General features: G+C 41.4%; 1 protein-coding gene across 2 annotated transcripts in view; it reads right to left on the bottom strand.

The window, feature by feature from the left end:
* Pou6f2 (POU class 6 homeobox 2) overlaps positions 1-22,410 on the bottom strand; it is a 374,686-nt gene that overhangs the window by 104,800 nt on the left and 247,476 nt on the right. For both annotated transcript variants that reach the window (XM_041630792.1, XM_041630791.1), the window contains exon 4: positions 7,019-7,407. In XM_041630792.1, coding sequence (XP_041486726.1) covers positions 7,019-7,407 — 389 coding nt within the window. The remainder of the gene's footprint in view (positions 1-7,018; positions 7,408-22,410) is intronic.

The raw sequence follows: 22,410 nt of genomic DNA, 5'->3' as shown, positions 1-22,410 counted from the left end.
GGGAAATGAGGCTAAGACATAAAGAATAACACAGTGTTAAAGTACTAGAATATTATACTGAGTTCACATAAATGCAAGTTTTGCTTGTTCAGAGAAAAGCATCAGCCAAATGATACATTTATGAACACGGAGGTAAAAGGAAGGGTTTCAGACCATTCTGCACTTATCTGGGGATTGGTTCAACAGCTCCTGTCAATAGCCAATGCTGGGACTAGAAGGTGCATGGTGCCGGGCTCCGTGCTGAGCTCATGGATCTGCCCCATTGTCATGATCACAGTGGGTCTGTTGTATTTGACAACTTAGGACTTACCACATTTAAATGCTGCAATAATTTCCACCTTGTACACACTTTCCGTCTCTCACTATTTGATGTGAGCTTTCACAGTGAGTGGTGAGGCCACACTGCCTGCTTTGTTAAATCCCTTCCCCACGATCTGACTAATCGACAGGGAGTACAGTAGAATGGTAAATCTAAACAATGACAAAGAATCACTGCAGTGTATAAGTATATTCTTGGTAAACTAATTTTTCCCCCTGCCACTCTCAAAGCAATATAAACTTTGTTGTTCCTCCTGGATCTCAAATGCTTGTAATAAATTCTTTGAAATGTCAGTAATGTTGAACTGAGGGTTTTGTTAAAGGAGATTTTCTTCCTTTCATAAAAGGAAAAATGGTCCTTTTCAGAGTATATGGGTAAATATATTTTGCTTATTTTATTCAATGCTTAATACAGATGGGCAAAGGGAGTCCTGTTTCCCACCAGGCCTCTTGCTGAATGGCCAAATCATGAGTAAAGGCCTCAATCTTCTGGATGGTGGTGTGAACCGAAATAGTATTACTCTTTTACAACTATAGGCTAATGAAGATTTGCTCGGCAAATTGATAGCACACAAAACATCTCTATTAGTGTGCTACATCTAATTTTCGCAGTACATCTCTGAGTTTTGCTGGATTTTCTCATCCATGATAATCAAGTTTTCTTTGGGTCTTTAGGCCAAGAGGAAATGTTTCCCAGCCCATGCCAAGGTCTTTGTGATTGGACTGCTGTGGGAGAGTGTTGGCTACATGGTGACAGTGCTATCATGTTTAGCAACTTTACTTGATTTCAGGAAATCCTAAAACAGTTAAGGAAAATCAGTCAACCAAAAAAGTTATCTGATTGTCCTAATATTTCAGTCAAAATAAAAAAAAAGATTGCTTTATTAGTCGTGAGCAAAGAGGAAGATGGATTCACAAGCCCCTATCCTTTCCTAATCTATTAGCCAATATGTCTTTGTTTCCCTGCTCTGCAAAAATTTGGTGTATTTCCCAGTACTTCTAGAAAGTAAGGCGAACTGAAACCTCCAACAGATGGGATGCTTCTGGCTGTGGAGAATGCTTGCTAACCACATCCTTAACACATCTGGTAGCAACAGGTGGAGGAGCCATGAGTGAGGAAGCCTTGGGTGCTGCATTAAGGGTCAAGATGCAAAGCAACCTAATGCAGCCTTTTAACCCTGAAAATGCAAGTCTCAAGTTCAGGCCAGTGCATCACGATTCCCTGTATTTCCCCTTGTGCTTTAGAATGGACTGCAACTCACCCTGGCTTAATGATTAAAACCTGAGATCTTATGATGATGGATGATTGCTATTTGAACTTTTGAAATACTGCATGAGACTATTATCTTTTTCAATTAGCGTGTTTTGGGGGTGCTCCTAAATTCTGGATCTGAGATGAGAACCACGTTGTCTTACCTTAGTCTCACTCCTGTAGGTGTTTCTGCCTGTGTGAGTGCAGAGAGGACTCTCGTATCAGAACTGATCACAGTCGAAGGAGGTTGTACACTAGTGTCCACGTGCGAGGCCCCAACACCACACAGTGTCACTGATTTCTAATGCAAAGCTCAAAAGGAACTGAAAGGGCCTCAGAAGGGTTTAATTTTACGAATGAGAAATCCTGTAGCCAGGAACCTTGAGCTAAACTGATCAATACTAATTGCTGAAGGGAGAGGGAGTTTGGCCTTTTTAATGGGGAGGAGGTGTGCTCATTGTTGAAGAAAACCTGCTTTAAAAATAATGCAAAGAACTACTTTTCAAGACTTGGACTTTCTGCTTCAGAAAGGGGTATGACACTCCCCTTCCCCATTACATATTGACAGTGAGTGTATGCAGAGTGGGCCAGTAAGAAACTATTGTCAAGAAAGTCAGAAGGTCATGCCCCTCTGTAACCAAGGTGGGATTCTGACCAAGGTTCTTTACTGGGCTGTTACTAGACCTGCATATCAGCAAATAAATGCTTCTTATACCGTCTTCGGAGCCTGAGGAGGTGATCAGGCCCCTCATTTTTCATACAAGCATAGATTTTATTTTATTTTATTTTTTTTTGCTCCTGTTTCATCTTCCTTTCTGTCCCTCTGTTGTTTATTAAAATGTGCAGTACAACAAGAAAAGGAAAAGATTATCCTGCTTCCTGCCATGCAAGATGGTTCGCAGAAGGCCGAGGTTAAATGCAGCGTTTCGTTCCTTAAGCTTCTCTAATGCACAGGTACGGCAGAACAATCTGGGCTGAGAGCGCAGAGCCGCGACTCTCTGAGGATACAAACTTGAGTTTAATTTGTGCTCTCTGGCTAAGCTAAAACCTTCTTCTGCTATCATTATCCCACTTATGCTTGTCTTCCTCTCTCTTTCCACTTTGCCATCCAGCTGAGTGGGAAGAAATTCACCTGACCTTGAAGAATACTCCGAAAAATCTGAAAATAAGGTTTTCGGCAGCCCACTAAAGGCTTAGACTTCTACCAACATTTGGATCCTGCGTGCAGAGGCCTGAAAAGATTCTTAGAAATGGCAGATGAGGAAAACAACATTCGAGGGTTACAATAACCAGACAAAAGCCACGAGTGACTTGGGATGAGAAAGAAGCCACCAACTTTCCAGTATGCCACAGTGGGCTCCAGCCAGTGCCTGTCAGAACCTTTCTGCTCATTAGGACATCAGCAGAGTGCCTGTGATGTCTCCAGTGCGTGGAAAACTCTGCAGGGCATACCAGGAAAAACAGTCTCCAAGGGCTGGAAAGGAGAGGCCTCACCATTCTCAGGCTCACAGGCTCTCTGCCACATTCGACCAATGTGGAGAAGTCCTCCCAATCTAAAAGCTTTCTTCTATGTCATTGTTTTAGATCCTTGCCCATTCTGATGCAGATGAGCTACAGCAAGATGAAGCGGCATGGGTTGAGAAGCACCCCTGAATCCAAGGACTAACTTCAGCCCTCACTACACTTTTCTGTTCCATGAACTCAATACTTAAGTTCATTTTGCATTTTGCCCACACCTGCCTGTGCACCTTGACTGCCTGGCTCCTGAGGACCTGTGAGATTCCCCTTCATTCTTTAGAACGTCTCTCCTCAGCCTCCTGGGACAGAAGGAAGTCCCGAGTGAGCAGGCTCTGAGTCTTGGTGGAGAACACAGCCCTGCAGGGCTCAGCTTCTGCTGTCCACTCTAGACCCACCCTTCCCTGGCCCCTAAATGATCAAAACGAATGAACAAAGTTCCTCTCTTACCCAGGCTTTTCTGGAGGGGTAATGCTTTAGAGTCTTGTCTGCCACGAAACAACAATCTGGTTTTGTAAATGCAATCCATTTCATGGAATTGGGTGAAAAAGTGAAATCAAATTATACCACAATTTTACAGAAAACCCTGACAGGAGCTATTTGGAGACCTTTTGTCTAGGTGTTGCTACCTGCCAGCATTGCTCACTTTCTTCCCTCCATCTTGAAAAATGACCTCACCCCAATCTGTCTTACAACCTGTGTTCATTTAGGACTTTTTTTTTTTCTGAAAACATCACAGTATAGAGCTTAAGAAATAATTGTTATCCTTCAAAATGGTTTTGAACCAAATAGAAAACAAAAAGGGCCTTCTGATGCCCTGGCTTTCCCTCATAATCTATGCTGCACAGTTTTAAAATGCTCTTTCTCAGATGGAGTTTGCATAATGTAGGAAGATAAAGTCCATATTAAAACAAAGAATCATAAAAACTAAACTTAAGTTGTCACATACAAATTTAGTTGATCTTTATTCCCTGAATAATTTTCAGATCATACATTTTATTTTATTTCATAAAGATCATTACCTCTGAGAATTAAATGTCTGCATGGTGGCTTTAGAGTGGTTTTCTTTTTTAAGAGTTCAGACCTTCCATGTTCACAAACTCAAAAGCCCTACAGCGAGTGTTGGGGGAAAAAGTTTAGACCATGAAACTCTCCCTTTGTTTACACATGCCTGACATCAGATTTTTATTCTTGTTGACAGAGACTTCTTCAAGTTTAATTCTGTATCTATTCAGAAATGGTTTTAAACTTTCAACAAGGCATTTCTTTGGTGGTCACTCATTCAGGTCCACTTAAATATCATAAATATATTGATTAAGTTCAGAAGCAAAAGTCCTGACAAGAAAATGAGAATATTTTATCAGGACTCTAAGGAGACAAAATGTGACTTTGAGCATCCCTTGGCTGAAAAGTGAAACAAAACTAAACAGTCCAGAATTTCCACGGCAGCTGGGAGCCAACTTAGAACTCCTCAGGTGTTGTCAGTGTTCTGTGAAGATTGGCGTTTACACAGCTCCAAGCTGGCTTTTACTAAATGGGAAACAACTCTGGATTATAATCAACAACTTGGGCAGGTGTAAGTCATGCCATCTCTCAAGGCAGGATGACTTTTTCTTTGGTGATGTAACCTAGTTTGGTGTCTCGGTGGGAGCAGTGTAGAAATGTTTAATTGCATCTTGTCGTGGTTTGGATCTGAACATCTCCCGCAGGTTCCTGTTTCAAACTTACTCCCCAGCTAGTGGGGCTATTTGGGGGAGGCTGTAGAACCTCTAGGTGGGTGTGGCTGGCAGAAATCCATCCCTGAGGATGAGCCATTTAAAGGCAGTCCCTGGTTCCTGCTTTGGTCTGTACTTCTTGGTTTACAATTGTGAACAGGCTCTGCCATCCACTGTGGCTACAGACTGAGTTGCCCCCCATGCCCTCTCTGCTATTATGGACTGCAACTCTCCAACACTGGGAGTCAAATTTAAGCACATGGTTTCTATCAGGTAGTGTGCTATAGAGTGTAAAAGTCACTGGTTCTCTTGGTGTCTAGGCCTGTCTACTTTAACTGTGTATAAAGCACATGGTTTCTATCAGGTAGTGTGCAATAGAGTGTAAAAGTCACTGGTTCTCTTGGTGTCTAGGCCTGTCTACTTTAACTGTGTTTAAAACACATGGTTTCTATCAGGTAGTGTGCTATAGAGTGTAAAAGTCACGGGTTCTCTTGGTGTCTAGGCCTGTCTACTTTAACTGTGTAAAAGTCACCGGTTCTCTTGGTGTCTAGGTCTGTCTACTTTAACTGTGTTTAACTGTTTGTTCTTTCTTTTCTTTTCTGTTTTCCTTTTTTCTTTTTGAGACAGGGTTTCTCTGTAGCTCTGGAGCCTATTCTGTAACTAGCTCTTGTAGACCAGGCTGGTTTTGAACCCACGGGGATATGCCTGCCTCTGCCTCCCGAGTGCCACCACTGCCGGGCTAACTGTTCTTAAAAAGCATTAAACTGTCTCTGGGATGACAGACACACATTTCAGCTGCTGACACTGGGGCATGTGTGCATTTGGTTACGTCTCCTCTCCCTTCAGATGTTAGGGGTCCCAGGAAAACACTTCTAGCTTGAGTTCATTTCAGTATCATGTCAAAATTGTTAGGTTGTCTTGCCCTTGTAATATTTGTGAAAAATTACACCTTAGCCCTGACTTTGGAATGTGCTCGTGGTGAAAGTCACCTTTAAACACCTTTAACCAGGAAATCACAATCATTCCTCAGTCAGTGTTTGGATTTCCAGGTAAACTTGGAACCACTCCAAGTGAGCAAGTTTAAAGAGAAAAAGCAATGGATCATCCAATAAAATCAGTTCTAAATTGCTAAATTCCTAATCTACCTGCCTTTAGGCTGTGTGCTGATCTGTGCGATTTTGCTTGTTTTCCTGTTTAATAGCCATAAATGCCATTGCTGGTGTCATCCTTGGATTGGGGAGACTGGATCAAGGCTCACCTCTAGAGAAGGTGGGAGGGCTAATTGGCCTTGAAGTGGATGCCTAAACTATTCACTTGCTTGTCATCACACCTAGAAATATCCTGAGTCATTTGGAATCTCATTGAAAAAGTACCTCATGTAAGTTGAAAAACAGGTAGCTGATACCTCCTGCCTTGGCACCCCAGTCATTCTGTTTAGAAGCTAATCCGTTCTAAAGAATGCCTTTCTGAAGTTAGAATTATATATTCCAGAATGTTCCTCTTCATTCCTCTTCAATGATAGTGGGTTAAAGATAAGCATTCATGATTAACCTAAAGTATTGATTTTTTATTCTTCAGTTTCACAGTAATAAAGTAAATACACAGCAGCTTTATCATGTATCAAGATGCAGATTTGTTGAGGCCCTGGGCATACATTTAGAGTACTTGTTAGTCTGTGAAGTAATGGCTGGAATCTGGGACATCAGACTGGGGCTAAAATTCTTTGCCCTCCTAACCCCAGAGAGTATTTAGAAAAATAAAAACAAAAGAGCCGAAAGTACTGAAGGGAAGACATTGTTGTATTCATAATATAGAGAAATAACCAGCAAGCCTCGTGGACAGGAGATGCAGTTCTCCACGGGGCTACAAAACTGTGCTAGTAATAATTTTAATTGGATGCTATCTTTGCAGCCTTCAAAAAGTATCATAAAATGGAGTTATTACAGGCTACAAGTGCACTTACACCGCTGTCCTCTCACCGAAAGAAAGACATAACATTTATCCTTCGGAGGGCAGCGTCAATGGACTTCTATTTGTTTCGTTTACATTTGTTTCGTTCCCCAGCTGCCTGCCATTTGCTTCCTCTTCCCTAAGACTAGGAGATCAATTTGAATTGGACACTGTGGAACAGGATGCTATGTCTTGCTGGCCTCCTGGCCTTGGGGACTGTACCACACCATGGGGGAGTCCCTCCTCCTGAGAAGGATGGAAAGCATACCTGTAGAGGGTTGGGCGGCGTGAGCGGTGACGGAAGGCTATGTCCTGGAGATGCGCTGGGTTTCTGAGGGGGACTTGAGCTCTGTTGGCTTGGAGATGACTGATTCTGGCTCTGGGGGTGGGAGTGGGATTGGTGCTGTTGAGACTGAGGAGCCTGCGGCAGCTGAGCTGGCGGAGCCGGTGGCTGCTGTGAGGCAGGTGGTGATTGGTGGGGCGGTGTGGGCCGGGATTGTGGCTGTTGAGAGTGTGAGGGCGCCTGTGAGGCTGGCTGTGGGTGCTGGCTGGTTGGTGGTGGAGGAGGCAGTTGCTGTTGCTGTTGTTGTTGTTGCTGCTGCTGCTGGAGCTGGAGCTGCTGGAGCTGTTGCAGTTGGGAGTTCAGGGATGAGGTAGCTGCAGGGAAGACAGGAAGGATGGCGTGAAACGAACAGGACAGATACATGTGTCTTGATGGCTTGTTTTGTGCATAATGACCAAGGCCCCTTTTACAGAATGTGGCTTCTCTCCTTGAAGCTCCTTGACATGGTAGAGGACTGCGGGACGCTGGATGAAACAGTCATTTCTTATGAAAATCTTACAATTTCAGACCAGAATGGAACACAGCAGATAGTCTTAAAGCTCTGAGCATTGCTTTAAAAGCACTGCATTAAGGAGCTGCACCAGGGATGGAGACAGTTTTGAAGCACTTTCTCCCTCTTTCCCTTCTTTTCCACCAGCAAAATATACTCATGCTTTCAAGATTTGATTTAGATTTTCAAAGTTCAACCCGTTTAATTCTTTTGGTAAATGCTTGACTGGAGTTAAGAACAGAACACTAAATTGTTAGTAATCTCCTTTCCACCCATCATCAACGCCATTAGTGGCATCATTTTCACTTGCTACTTCAGACCTCCGCCAATTTTCTCAGACATCCTGGTTTCAGTGTGTGATCTGCTTTAAAGAGAGCTCAGATGTCTCAGGTTTTCAGAGTAAAAGAACCCTGGATGATTTAATTATTTTTTTGCTCGCTGATCAGACAGAGCTCTTAAACCGAAGGGATTGTGGCTGATGGCTGTGAATTGGTTAGATACATTAGCATCTCAAAGAGCTAAGAGAATAAATTAATGCTTTAGGCTTTTCTTGAGTTGTGTGTGTGTGTGTGTGTGTGTGTGTGTGTGTGTGTGTGTGTAAAGCTGTCTCTGCACCAAGCAGCCAGCAACATTGCTTCTCAGGCACCCATTAGGCACAGGGCAATCTCAGTCTCTAAATCTAGAGATATATGTAATATGAAACACCATACAATGTACATACCTTCATACAACAGATATACCTGAAAATGTATGGGTACTAAGCCATATTTTGAGGGTACCCAACAAGGAAGTTAACTAATGGCTACTTTTGTAAAGAATCATTTTATAAGAGACATTAAATGCCACCTAGATGCTGGCAGGGTGCCAGACAAGATGTAGGATTTGAGGAGATAGGGTCCTACCTTCTAGAAGCTTATAGTGTCTTTGAGGAAATAATATCAATTCATAAAAAGGGTACTATTTGGTACAATTATTACAGAATCCTGGACGGAGTATAAGCTGGATTCATAACTGTTAATCAGTTGCATGATGGATGGTGTAAACCTAACAGAGCCAGATCAGAAGAGTTCTGTGGCCTGAGAGGTGAAGGCCGCACCTGATTGGATGTGGGCCTACACAAAAAAGATTTGGGAAGAAATAGAGGGAATCTCTAGCTGGAGAAACACCCAAAGTCCACATGACTAGAGTGACCTCTTTGTAGGAAAATTTGAGACAGACAGAATGAAACTAAGAGTCAAGGAAGTTTCGAGACACTTAAACTTCAGGGATATGGTTGGGGGAAAGTGCTCACAATCAGCCTTGGCATAAGTTAGATTTCAGATAATAATCCAGGTTTACTCAAAGAGGGCAATACAGACCCTCTGGTGAGTTAATAGTGTTCCCCAGGGTCACCAAATGCCAGTTCTCTGATCTCAGGTACCACGAGGAGAGTCACAATGGCCAGTTTGACAGAAGTCCTGCCTGGGTCATTGAATCACTTCAGGTCTCTTCAAACAGTCTGAATCCTGCTTTTCAAAGGGCACCCAGGCTACCCTGGGGCTTGTATGCAACTCTAAAGGTCTAGGTGACTCATAGATGACCTTGTCATTGTCCTCATTACCAAAACTATAAGAGGAAGGCCTATTTTGTTATTTTCTCTGGCACTTCTTAATACACCAAATCATGTTTGATAGAAAACCAAGGATCCAAAATCAATTTTGACCCTCAAGATCCCTCACATTCTGGGATTCCTGGAAGACTGAGGTTTGACATTTTTATGGCGCAGTTATAGACACTGGAACCTAATTGCACCTCCTCTCCTACCTGATTCAAGACAGGTCTCTCTAGGCTTCTTCCAACCGGGGCACATACAGCAGCGCTTATTTTCGTGGCCGCATTCAATACCACATGGTTTCGTTTGTATCAGAAAAGCATTTATCTAAATCAGCACTTAGGAACTGGAAAGACTTCATAATATTGGCAGATAGGTATTGGCAGACAAGTGCAACAGACCCTAACCTACTAATGAGACAGAGTCCCAGTTGTGTCTTCCACACTCTGTGTCCATGAGCACACATTACTCAGATAGCCCTCTAATAGCAGTTTGACTGGAAAGGCACAAACCTGAGCAAAACCCTATTGCACCCAGTATACTGATTTGCATCTGAAGGGAAACGGAGACGGAAAATCAGATGTGGTCACAATGTGGAGGTGCAAAGGAGGTAGATAGTGAGAGTATACAACCTTGGTCCAAAAAATTGTGTGAACCGTCTCCCCAGTGATGCCAAGTTCAAAACCACAGTAGCTCATATTATAAAGCCTAATGAAATATTGGCATGGAAAATAAGAATTAAGTAAACCGAGAAAGTTCTAGGACATAGGTGAACTATAAAATGGTGTTTGCAGGCAAAAAGTTGTGTTGGAGAATAAAGCTGACCCCAAATGGTCAAGATTTTACTGTCTTCTTGTGTTTTTTCCTATATCTGTTTATAACACACTGGACAGGGCCAATGTTAAATATGGAATTTAGGCTACAAAAGATATAAGCACCCGTGAAAGAGGCATGTACAAAATACACCTTGGAAAATTTAAATACTTAAGACTGTGGAATTGGAAAACAAAATTCTCTCAGACTCACAACTTCCTAGAGCCAAGAGAGGGCTGCGGCAAAATGGCTTGAAATTTTCCAAATAAATAATTTAATATGACCAAGGAGTAGCCAAGAACCCTGCATTTTGCCATTTGTCCAGTTTCTATATTTCAACTATACATTAAAAACAATTTCTCATTTTGAATGCTTAATGTTGCCATAGTGAATCCTACAGTTAACTAGGCCCACACAACCGGGATGGTCAGCAGCATTGCGTAGGATGAGTATCACTTGTGCTCAGCTCCAAGGCCCAGAGGAAAAGGGAAAGAGTAGACAGCTGTCATTTGTTTCCTTGGAGATTGGTTTTGATTCCAGGACTTCTGTGGAGACCCAAATTCACAGGTGCTTACATCTATTTACAATGACAATATATAACGTGTGTAAGTGGCTAATTGTTATGCTGTTTTGCCTAGAGAATAAAAACAACAGAGAAGTCTATGCACATTCCTTACTGATCCAGCTTATTGAAGCTTCCGTCTCAGAACTTGAGCTGATTGTACCTGCATTTTAAAGAGTCCATGAGATCCTGGAGAAATGAAAACACGCCCATCTGCTGAATCCCACTCTCCTTCAATGTGGTACTGCCTTGCCTCAAACCAAGCCCTCCACAACTCTCCTGCTTTTAGTTTCTTGGGATCCCAAGGGCCTCTGAGGGATGTACAGACATTAAAGAGTTGGAGCTAGGATCTGCATATCAGAGAAAACACACTGCATTTCTCTTTCTGAGTGGGTTTACTTAGGTCAATATATTTATATTTCCAGTTCTATTCGTTCCCTGCAAATTTCATAATTTCATTTTTCTTTATAGATTAACAAAACATACAATATTGTGTATTTGTACATTTTCCTTATCTGCTTACAACATGTAAGCCATCTAAAAAAGTCATTTAAAGATAGAAATTCATCCTATGAGTTCTGTACTTCTAGAGAACCCTGACAAAGACACAAACTATGCACAGTTCGATCTGGTTCCATATACCTGTGTCTGACTACTCCACTGAGCTCTGGCTATAATCAACCAACTCTCTCTTTTTCTTTATCTCTCAGCTTAAATTCCTTGGCTACTTGTGGAGGGGAAAGAACAGATTTGAGTTTTAATACCAAATCTCTGTCTCTTTCTCTTCCCCGTCTCAATCGAGCAGGCAAAAACAAACAAAAGCCATTGCGCCATCTTTGCACACGCATGCTGGATAGCACCCTCATGCTTGTTATCAGTTACCCCCCTCTATTAAGAACAGTGCTCAGAGGAGCTTGGCCCCTTCTCAGCTGAGAAGCTGGCGAGGAGTTTTTTAAATTTCTTCTTGAGTGGACGGCGGAGGCGGCAGGAACCCGGACGGTGGAGGCAGCCGGAGGACGCCCTCCTCAGCCGGCGGGGACCGGCTGGGACCAGCTGGAACCGGCTGGGACCTGCTGGGACTGGAGCAGCAGCAGAGGACACAGGCCACAGGCGGCAGAACCTTTGTGGCAGCAGAAGCAGGCTGCAGGGTCTGCGCGCAACACCGAGAGCAGATCGCCCCACTACAATTAAATCAAAGAGGTAGTCCTTTGGTTGGGGAGGTCCCTGGCAAAGGAGGAGCCGGGTCCTATTCCTGAAGACCCTTCTGATGGGTGAGAGGGATCTTGGCCCCCTGGCAGGAACAAGGAAACAGGGCGAGGGCATTTTGTAAGAGGAGCCCCTGGCCAGCAGGGAAACCTGAACCAGTTTTAACAGACCCCTTAGATAGCATCAATAGGAGGAGATGGGCAGGTGCCAAGGCAAGAATTCACCCAATAATCTGAAAAACAGCATGAAAACACCAGAACCCAATGATCTTACAACAGAAGGTCTTCAACACCCTAACACAGAAGAAGTGGAGAAAATTGACTTTATGGAAGCAATAGAGTCCCTTAAACAACATGTGAAAAATGCCCTTATAGAAATGGATGAGAAGTATAACCAAAAATTTGAAGAAATGAGTAAATACATACATAATACCCTGGGAAACCAAGAAAGAACTATCAAACAGGTAATGGAAACAGTTCAAGAATTGAAAACTGAAATGGAAGCAAGGAAGAAAACACAAACTGAGGACCAGCTGGATATAGAAAATCTAGGTCAACGAGCAGAACCTACAGAAACAAGCATAAACAATAGAATACATGAACTAGAAGAAAGAATCTCAGATTCTGAGGACACCATAGAGAAAATAAATGCTCTGATCAAAGAAAACTGCAAAGCCAACAAATTCTCATCACGAAAAATTCAGGAATTATGGGACACAATAAAAAGACCAAACCTAAGAATAATAGGAATAAAAGAAGGAGAAGAGTCACAGCTCAAAGGCCCAGAAAATATTTTCAACAAAATTATGGAAGAAAACTTTCCCAACATAAGGAAAGATATTCCTTTGAATATTCAAGAAGCATACAGGACACCAAACAGACTGGATCAAAGAAAAACATCCCCTCACCATATAATAATCAAAACACAAAATATACAGGTTAAAGAAAGAGCTGCAAAGGAAAAAGGCCAAGTAACTTATAAAGGTAAACCGATCAGACTTACACCTTATTTCTCTATGGAAACAATGAAAGCCATAAGGTCCTGGATAGAAGTACTGCAGAAGCTAAGAGACCATGGATGCAAGCCCAGACTACTATACCCAGCCAAGCTTTCGTTCACTATAAATGGAGAAAACAAGACATTCCAGGATAAGAACAAATTTAAACAATACGTAGCCACGAATCCAGCCCTACAGAAAGTAATAGAAGGAAAATCGCAACCCAAGGAATCCAACATTGCCAACACTGCCTACAATAACTGAGGCATCTAGAGACCCTTCACTAGCACAACTCAAAGAAGGGAGACACACAAATTCTACTTCCAAAAACAATAAGAATATCCGGAGTAAGCAACCACTGGTCATTAATATCACTTAATATTAATGGTCTCAATTCACCTATAAAAACGCACAGGTTAAGAGATTGGATACGAAAACAGGATCCAACATTCTGCTGTTTGCAAGAAACACATCTCAACCACAAAGACAGGAATCTACTCAGAGTAAAGGGATGGGAAAAGGTCTATCAAGCAAATGGTCCTAAGAAAAAAGCAGGTATGGCCATATTAATTTCTAACAAAGCTGACTTCAAACTAAAATCAATCAGAAGAGATCGAGATGGACACTTTATACTCATAACAGGAACAATTCGTCAGGATGACGTCTCAATCCTGAATATTTATGCCACTAATATAAAAGCACCCACTTATGTAAAAGAAATATTACTAAAACTCAAGGCAGCCATCAAACCACACACACTAGTAGTAGGAGACTTCAAAACACCTCTCTCAGCAATGGACAGGTCAATCAGACAGAAACCTAATAGAGAAGTAAGAGAACTACTGGAGGTAATGAAGCAAATGGACTTAACAGACATCTATAGAACATTCCACCCAAATAGGAAAGAATATACCTTCTTCTCTGCAGCTCATAGAATCTTCTCGAAAATTGACCACATACTCGGAAACAAAGGAAATCTCCACAGATACAAAAAAATATCAGTGTCCACCTGTGTCTTATCAGATCACCATGGATTAAAGTTAGAATTCAACAACAATCCTACCTCCAGAAAGCCGACAAACTCATGGTAACTGAACAGTCAACTACTGAACCACACCTGGGTCAAGGAAGAAATCAAGAAAGAAATTAAAGTCTTCCTTGAATTTAATGAAAATAAAGGGACAACATACTCAAACCTATGGGACACTATGAAAGCAGTGCTAAGAGGAAAGTTCATAGCACTAAGTGCCCACTTAAAGAAAACAGAGAAAGCATACATCGGAGACTTAACAGCACACCTGAAAGCTTTAGAAAAAAAAAGAAGCAGACGTGCCCAGAAGGAGTAGAAGACTGGAAATAATGAAACTGAGGGTGGAAATCAACAAAATAGAAACACAAAACAGTCCAAAGAATCAATGAAACAAAAAGTTGGTTCTTGGAGAAAATCAACAGGATCGACAAACCCCTATCCAAACTAATTAAACGACAGAGAGAGAACACGCAAATAAATAAGATCAGAAATGAAAAGGGGGACATAACCACAGACACAGAGGAAATTCAGAGACTCATTAGATCTTACTACAAAAGCATGTATGCCACAAAGCTAGAAAATGCAAAAGAAATGGAGATTTTTTTAGATAAGTACCATATATCAAAGCTAAACCAAGACCAGGTGAACGATCTAAATAGACCTGTTAGTCGTGAAGAACTAGAAACCGTTATCAAAAATCTCCCTTCCACAAAAAGCCCAGGACCAGATGGTTTCAATGCGGAATTCTACCAGAACTTCCAAGAATAACTAATACCTATACTCCTTAATGTATTTCACAATATAGAAACAGAAGAGTCATTGCCAAATTCCTTTTATGAAGCTACAGTTACCCTGATACCAAAACCACACAAAGACCCAACCAAGAAAGAGAATTACAGGCCTATCTCACTCATGAATATCGACGCAAAAATTCTCAATAAAATACTAGCAAACCGAATCCAAGAACACATTAGAAAAATTATCCATCATGATCAAGTAGGCTTCATCCCAGAGATGCAGGGCTGGTTCAACATACGCAAATCTATCAATGTAATCCACTATATAAATAAACTGAAATAAAAAAACCATATTATCATTTCATTAGATGCTGAAAAAGCATTTGACAAAATTCAACACCCCTTTATGATAAAAGTCTTGGAGAGATTAGGGATACAAGGGTCATACCTAAATATAATAAAAGCTATTTACAGCAAGCTGACAGCTAACATTAAATTAAACTCAAAGCCATCCCACTAAAATCAGGAACACGACACGGATGTCCACTCTCTCCATACCTCTTCAATATAGTGCTTGAAGTTCTAGCAATAGCAATAAGACAACATAAGTGGATCAAGGGGATTCGTATCGGAAAAGAAGAAGTTAAGCTCTCGTTATTTGCAGATGATATGATAGTATACATAAGCGACCCCAAAAACTCTACCAAAGAACTCCTACAGCTGATAAACACCTTTAGTAATGTGGCAGGATACAAGATCAACTCCAAAAAATCAGTGGCCTTCCTATACACTAAGGATAAGGAAACAGAGAGGGAAATTAGAGAAGCATCACCTTTCACGATAGCCACAAATAGCATAAAATATCTTGGGGTAACTCTGACCAAGGATGTGAAAGATCTATTTGACAAGAACTTTAAGTCTCTGAAGAAAGAAATTGAAGAGGACACCAGAAAATGGAAGGATCTCTCTTGCTCCTGGATTGGGAGGATCAACATAGTAAAAATGGCAATTCTACCAAAAGCAATCTATAGATTCAATGCAATCCCCATCAAAATCCCATCAAAATTCTTCACAGATATGGAGAGGACAATAATCAACTTTATATGGAAAAACAAAAAACCCAGGATAGCCAAAACAATCTTATACAACAAAGGAGCGTCTGGAGGCATTACCATCCCTGACTTCAAACTCTACTACAGAGCTACAGTATTGAAAACAGCTTGGTATTGGCATAAAAACAGAGAAGTTGACCAATGGAATCGAATAGAAGACCCTGACATTAACCCACAAACCTATGAACACCTGATTTTCGATAAAGGAGCTAAAGTATACAATGGAAAAAAGAGAGCATCTTCAACAAATTGTGCTGGCAAAACTGGATGTCAACCTGTAGAAGAATGAAAATAGATCCATATCTATCACCATGCACAAAACTCAAGTCCAAATGGATTAAAGACCTCAATATCAGTCTGAACACACTAAACCTGATAGAAGAGAAAGTGGGAAGTACTCTACAACACATGGGCACAGGAGACCACTTCTTACATAGAACCCCAGCAGCACAGACATTAAGGACCTCATTGAATAAATGGGACCTCCTGAGACTGAGAAGCTTCTGTAAAGCAAAGGACACTGTCGCTAAGACACAAAGGCAACCTACTGACTGGGAGAAGATCTTCACCAACCCCACAACTGACAAAGATCTGATCTCCAAAATATATAAAGATCTCAAGAAACTAGACGGTAAAAGGCTAATCAACCCAATTATAAAATGGGGCACTGAGCTGTACAGAGAATTCGCAACAGAAGAAGTTCAAATGGCCAAAAGACACTTAAGGTCATGCTCAACTTCCTTAGCGATCAGGGAAATGCAAATCAAGACAACTTTAAGATACCATCTTACACCTGTCAGAATGGCTAAAATAAAAAAACACCAATGATAGCCTTTGCTGGAGAGGTTGTGGAGAAAGGGGTATACTCATCCATTGCTGGTGGGAATGCAAACTTGTGCAACCACTTTGGAAAGCAGTGTGGTGGTTTCTCAGGAAATTCGGGATCAACTTACCCCTGGACCCAGCAATACCACTCTTGGGAATATACCCAAGAGAGGCCTTATCATACAACAAAAGTATATGCTCTACTATGTTCATAGCAGCATTGTTTGTCATAGCCAGAACCTGGAAACAACCTAGATGCCCTTCAATGGAAGAATGGATGAAGAAAGTATGGAATGTATACATATTAGAGTACTACTCAGCAGTAAAAAACAAGGGGTTCTTGAATTTTGCATGCAAATGGATGGAAATAGAAAACATTATCCTGAGTGAGGTATCCCAGACCCAAAAAAGAGGAGCATGGGATATTCTCACTCATATTTGGTTTCTAGCCATAAACCAAGGACATTGAGCCTATAATTAGTGATACTAGAGAAGCTAAATAAAGAGAACCCAAAGAAAAACATATAGGCATCCTCTTGAATATTAACCTTCAGCAGGCGATGAAAGGAGACAGAGACAGAGACCCACATTGGAGCACCGGACATAAATCTCAAGGTCCAAATCAGGAGCAGAAGGAGAGAGAGCATGAGCAAGGAACTCAGGACCGCAAGGGGTGCACCCACACACTGAGACAATGGGGATGTTCCATTGGGAACTCACCAAGGCCAGCTGGCCTGGGTCTGAAAAATCCTGGGATAAAACCGGACTAGCTGAATGTAGCGGACAATGAGGACTACTGAGATCTCAAGAACAATGACAATGGGTTTCTGATCCTACTGCACGTACTGGCTTTGTGGGAGCCCAGGCAGTTGGGATGCTCAACTTACTAGACCTGGATGGAAGTGGGGGTTCCTTGCTCTTTGGGCTGAGGAGGGGGGGACTTAATTGAGGGAGGGGGAGGGAAATGGGAGGCAGTGGCTGGGAAGAGACAGAAATCTTTAATAAATAAATAAATTAAAAAAAAAAGAACAGTGCTCAAATCGGAGGCTATGCGGGGTCATTACTCAGCCCTCTGTGTATTGTTAGAGGACTGCAGGGCAGGAATCCTGCTATGGCTCACCTGGTAACTTATTATTCCTCTATTTTACATCATTATATGCATTCACTTTCTCAACACATAGTTACGGAGTCCTTACTGTGTGCTGGTTATTCTGTAATGGAAGAGGCAGTGCCAAGCAAGGCCAACCACGTCCTGTTCTCAGGGGACAAGCAGTCTTACAGGTTTTTCCAGAAGTGACGGTGACAGTATTTAGTGGCTGGATCAGCACATGTGCACTGATAGAACAAATGGCAGCCTTTGTTCTGTGCTAATGTATGCGAGGAATTATTGGCTTATGATCTGAGAAATTTATTTATTTGTTCTATTATAAATATTTTCTACTATAAAGAAAGAAATGTACATAGAGGGAGAGAGAGCACCCAGAGGGAGAGAACCCAAGCTAAGGAGGAAAGAAGCACGCAAGCCTTCTTAAAAGTGGCCAAGTATCCCCCCAAGAACAAGGTGAGTAATGATTCTCCAAACCCAACCTTACCCCATCATGAAGGGAGGGAAATAGAGTTAAGAAAATAAAAAATGAGCAACCTTGAAATGTGGTAACTGAAAGGAGCCATCATGGGAACCAGAGTATGGGTTCACTAGTAGAAGTAGGCAGGAGGGATAAATGCATACAGACAGAAGCAGAGGGGTGGACACTGAGTCTGGGGTGGGAGGAAGGGAGAGCCACTGCTCATGGCTATGGAGTTTCTGTTGGGGATGATGAAACAGTTCTAGATCTAGATAATGGTAAAGGCGCCTACTGCTGCTGGGCTATAAGCTTAAGTTGAATAAAATGGCTAATTTTACACACTTCACTGTAATTAGAAAAGATCTAGTATGATTTAACAGGAAGAATCTGACTTAGTAAATTAAACATCTGTTCACATAGACCTTAGGAAACAACATCCAATGAGGCTGAACCAAGCATACAAGGAAACCACCATTTCTGGTGCCCACACTGAGGACAAGTCCAACTTGCATTAGTAGACAAAAATTTTTCAAATTAGATGGAAAAGTATAGATAGTTAGGTACAGGATTTTGAAAATTTACAGAAGGTGAAGACTTGCTTGTAAATCTGCTTTGTTCTTGGTGACAGAAACAAGAAACATCACTACTACCTTAGAGATGATGGATGCCCGGCCAAGTCCATCAGGAGTTAATTCCAAAATATGACTGCAGAGACCCTTACCCTTTTATTATCCTTTGCATTTGTGGTAGAGATCTACATACTGATTGAGATGTCTAGGTTAAACAGAAAAATTCTTCCCTGAAAGTTCTATGCAAACTTCCATCACTAGTTTGAGCTAGCCAAGCCTGTCTCAGCTTGATGGCTTCTACCACCCCCAGCAACCCATTGCAGGCTTTGGGCCAGAATTACCAGGGGAGCTTGTTAGGAGGGACATTCAGAATGGTACAAAATCTGCATTCTAAAGCACGTTCCCAAGGGAGCAGAAGATGTCGCCTCTGGGAATCCTAGCAGCTTTACTGATGTACAAGAAGTGTGTGCAGCCTGCTCCTCCCTTGACCTTCAACCGAAGCCTCTTCCTTGTGTAAGCCATCTTCTTAGGATCTTTAAGAATATTTCATGCACACAACTTGCTCTAAAGGAAAAGAAGTGTGATGGGCTAGGAAGAGAGGAAAACAGACTCCTGGAAGTGGGGCGCTCTCTCGTGCTTTTCTAAAATTATTATTTTATTGCAAGTCAACTCACTAGTCTCTCCTGCCTTTATTGAGGTTTTTGGGGTGCATTCTTATTGAAGTGCAGTTAGGAAGTATGGATTTTGAGACATGTCAGATTCACCACTAAGAGGGACAGGTGACAGGGAAAACAGAACGAAGGGGCAGCACCTGTCCAATGGTGTCAGAAAAGCTGACTCTGAATTTAGGAGTTTGCTGAGGTCTCCTTATAGAACAGTTAACCTCCTCACTACCTTGTTCAGCAGAATGGATCAAAGCTAGACCTAAAATATCAGAAAAGTAATGGAAAGACTCTCCTCTAAAGAAATTGTAAAAGCCATCTGGAAAAGAATCAAGATTTTTAATGTGTATGTGAGCACCCCAAAGTGAAATTCTTTCCCCTCACTTAGCTAAACAAGCCTGTCAATCTACAACATCATTGCACTACGGAATTCTCTCCCACGTTCCCACTCTTCCCAGTCCTTGGGATTTCTGCTTACATTCTTATAGAGTGGCAGCCAATGTTAAAGAAACAAAGCCTACCCTGAATAATTTCCTCATGGGATTAATAACATGATTAAGGCAAGGAGATGAAGTTCTATTAATAAATGTAAGATCTTCTTGATGAAAGGGAAGCTGTAAAAACTTCTCTTCTGCTGGTCCCCATCAAGTTTTGAAAGTCCTCTTCTGGTCTTGATGCAATGGCACATCGTTACTCTAAGGATTTTAACAGGCATTGGAAATTGAGTTCCCGTGGACAGATCCTATGTGTTCCTTGATTTGCTCGACCGATGTTTGCATAACCCTGCAAGGACTATATGTGGAAAGTTGATTCTCTACTTGAAATCCATTTGCTCTGAAGATGAGGTTATGTTTACCCACCTGAGAATTTTAATCCGCAGTTTCTGAGATCCTTCTCTTGTAGTTTGCAGAGACTTGGTGAAGAATCTTATAGGGAGTGTCCCGGGGGATGATTGCTCCCTCCCACTGTGGGCATAACCAAGTTGTTTGATGGAGATTCACAGGGCATTGCTGTGACTATGTTCTGTCTGTCTTGATACAGTGTTAGTTTAGTACAGAGAGCACATTTGTGTGTGAAATGAGGAGTTCACGGAACACAGGGCCACCATTGTGAAGAATAGCTGTCTTGATCTCTGGCAATTTCTTTTTAGGAAGCCAAGCTACCTTTTGTCAGCTGTCAATTTTTTCCTTAAATTGAAGCTAATCCTTATTAAACATGAATTTTCTAGGGAAAATTTTACTTTCATTAAGGTGCAATAGAATCCATATTTGCTAAATGAGATTAGGGATCAATGAAAAGGAAGAAATGTTCTGTGTTTCTATGCTGATCAAACAGTAACATGTAGGATTCTTCAAATGGACAAGGACGGGCAAGCTGAACCCTGACTTTCGAAGCACCAACATTCACTTTTCATTTCACATGGAGATTTGCAGGAGGAAATATTAGGAGCAATTCAATGGCGACTGTGCCTGGATTTAACACAGCACTTCCCGTTCACTCCCATTTCTTCTAGCCATAGACACATGGGCCAGTGCCTATTTTCATGGTTGATTTCATCCATCCCCTCTGCCAGTGTGGGGCTTATTCCCTACAGTTATTCTCCAGCGATCTGTCAGTTCAGATTTAAAAAAAAGTTAAGTGATGAAGATGTGGTGGCTGATTCCTTTAGAAGGCCCTGGAAGCATGAGTGTACTGTCTGAGATTTCTTCCCAAGAATCTGACCATGTTCTCTTTTATTTCCCTGGCTGTCTTTAGGAGCATTCCTGATCTAGTGTGGCCTGAACCTCCTCAACAGGCAGTTCAGTTTTGCTCCTTTACAACAATTTTAGGTTTGCTAAAAGCTTTACAGTTCTGACTTCACTGGATTCCTGCACTGGTTATCGTTGTTGTTCAAACACAAGGCAGGGCGTACTTCCTCTCACAGATGAAAAGTCTGAGACCTGAGTCTAGAGTCATGGGCACCCTACCTCTGCATGACTTTCACAATAAACAATGATACTTCCCTGAAGTTATATCTATTTTTAATTTTTAGCTATAAGAATGCTCCTTTGTCAAACTTGTCTAGAATTTTAAAAAGAAACATTGCAAAAATGACTATGGATGGTGAATGCTGGTTAAATAAAATAGTAAAAGTTACTCATATTATGTCATAAATGTTCTTATTGTCTTATTCTTATTTTCTTTTCTCACATCTTTTGCATTTGAATTCTTTAGTGGGCCAATGAATAGGATGCATTTATAATTTTCTTAATTTGTATTGATGTATTAACCACAAAGTTCAGATAATTCATTTTAAAAGGTTATAGATATATATATATATTATAAAGATATATTAAGTTCAAGAGATGACAACTCATAGTTTTAATGAAATACACTAACAGTAAAATTATCTAGGAACACAGGTCGTCAGGAAAAGAATCTTAGGAGAATCGCTAAAAGAACAATAGCTGCTGTAAAGTAGTGCAGAACTCACAGATCTTGACAAGCTGTCTTATCTTGAATACAGGAAGTAAAGCAGTAGTATATTTACTTTGTCTTCGGTGCACTATTGAAAAAAAAAGAGGTCAAGACAATTGTGCTGGACAGGACATGTTAGGTTACATTGTAGTAGTGATCCCTCTTGGGGCGGGTTAGAATACACTGTAGTACCAATCCTCTGATTGGGTCAAGATACACTGTAGCACGGAATCTTCTTCGATCAGGCTAGGATTCACTGTGGTAATAACCCTTCTTTGGATAGGGTAGGGTTCATTGTAGTAATACCCCTTCTTTGGGTGAGCTAAAGCTACACTGTAGTAACAATCTTCCTTGGACAGGTTAGGATTCACTATAGAAACAATCCTTCTCTGAATGGGTTAAGAGTCAGTGTAGTAACAATCATGCTTGGGTGTGTTAGAATTCACTATAGAAACATTGCTTGTAAACTTGCAGGATTGGAGCCTAACAAGCTCATTTCTTTACATCAGAGGAGATGGGTCTAAGCTCATCACAGACACTTCCGAAAAGCAATCACTGTCCTGACATTACCAGGATAATGGCAACAAGAAAGAGAATCTTTGAGGGTGGGAATTAAATATCCTAGCTTTGCGGTAAACCCTATCACTTTCTCTCATCATTCATTGGCATTGGCAAACACCAGGAAGTATAATCAACTCCCA

Source organism: Microtus oregoni, unplaced genomic scaffold, assembly GCF_018167655.1.
Source record: "Microtus oregoni isolate MIOR12 unplaced genomic scaffold, Mior012 000035F_ref0000213, whole genome shotgun sequence".
Classification (NCBI taxonomy): Eukaryota; Metazoa; Chordata; class Mammalia; order Rodentia; family Cricetidae; genus Microtus; species Microtus oregoni.
The sequence above is the reverse complement of the archived record's forward strand: the minus strand, read 5'-3'. Positions and strand labels throughout refer to the sequence as shown.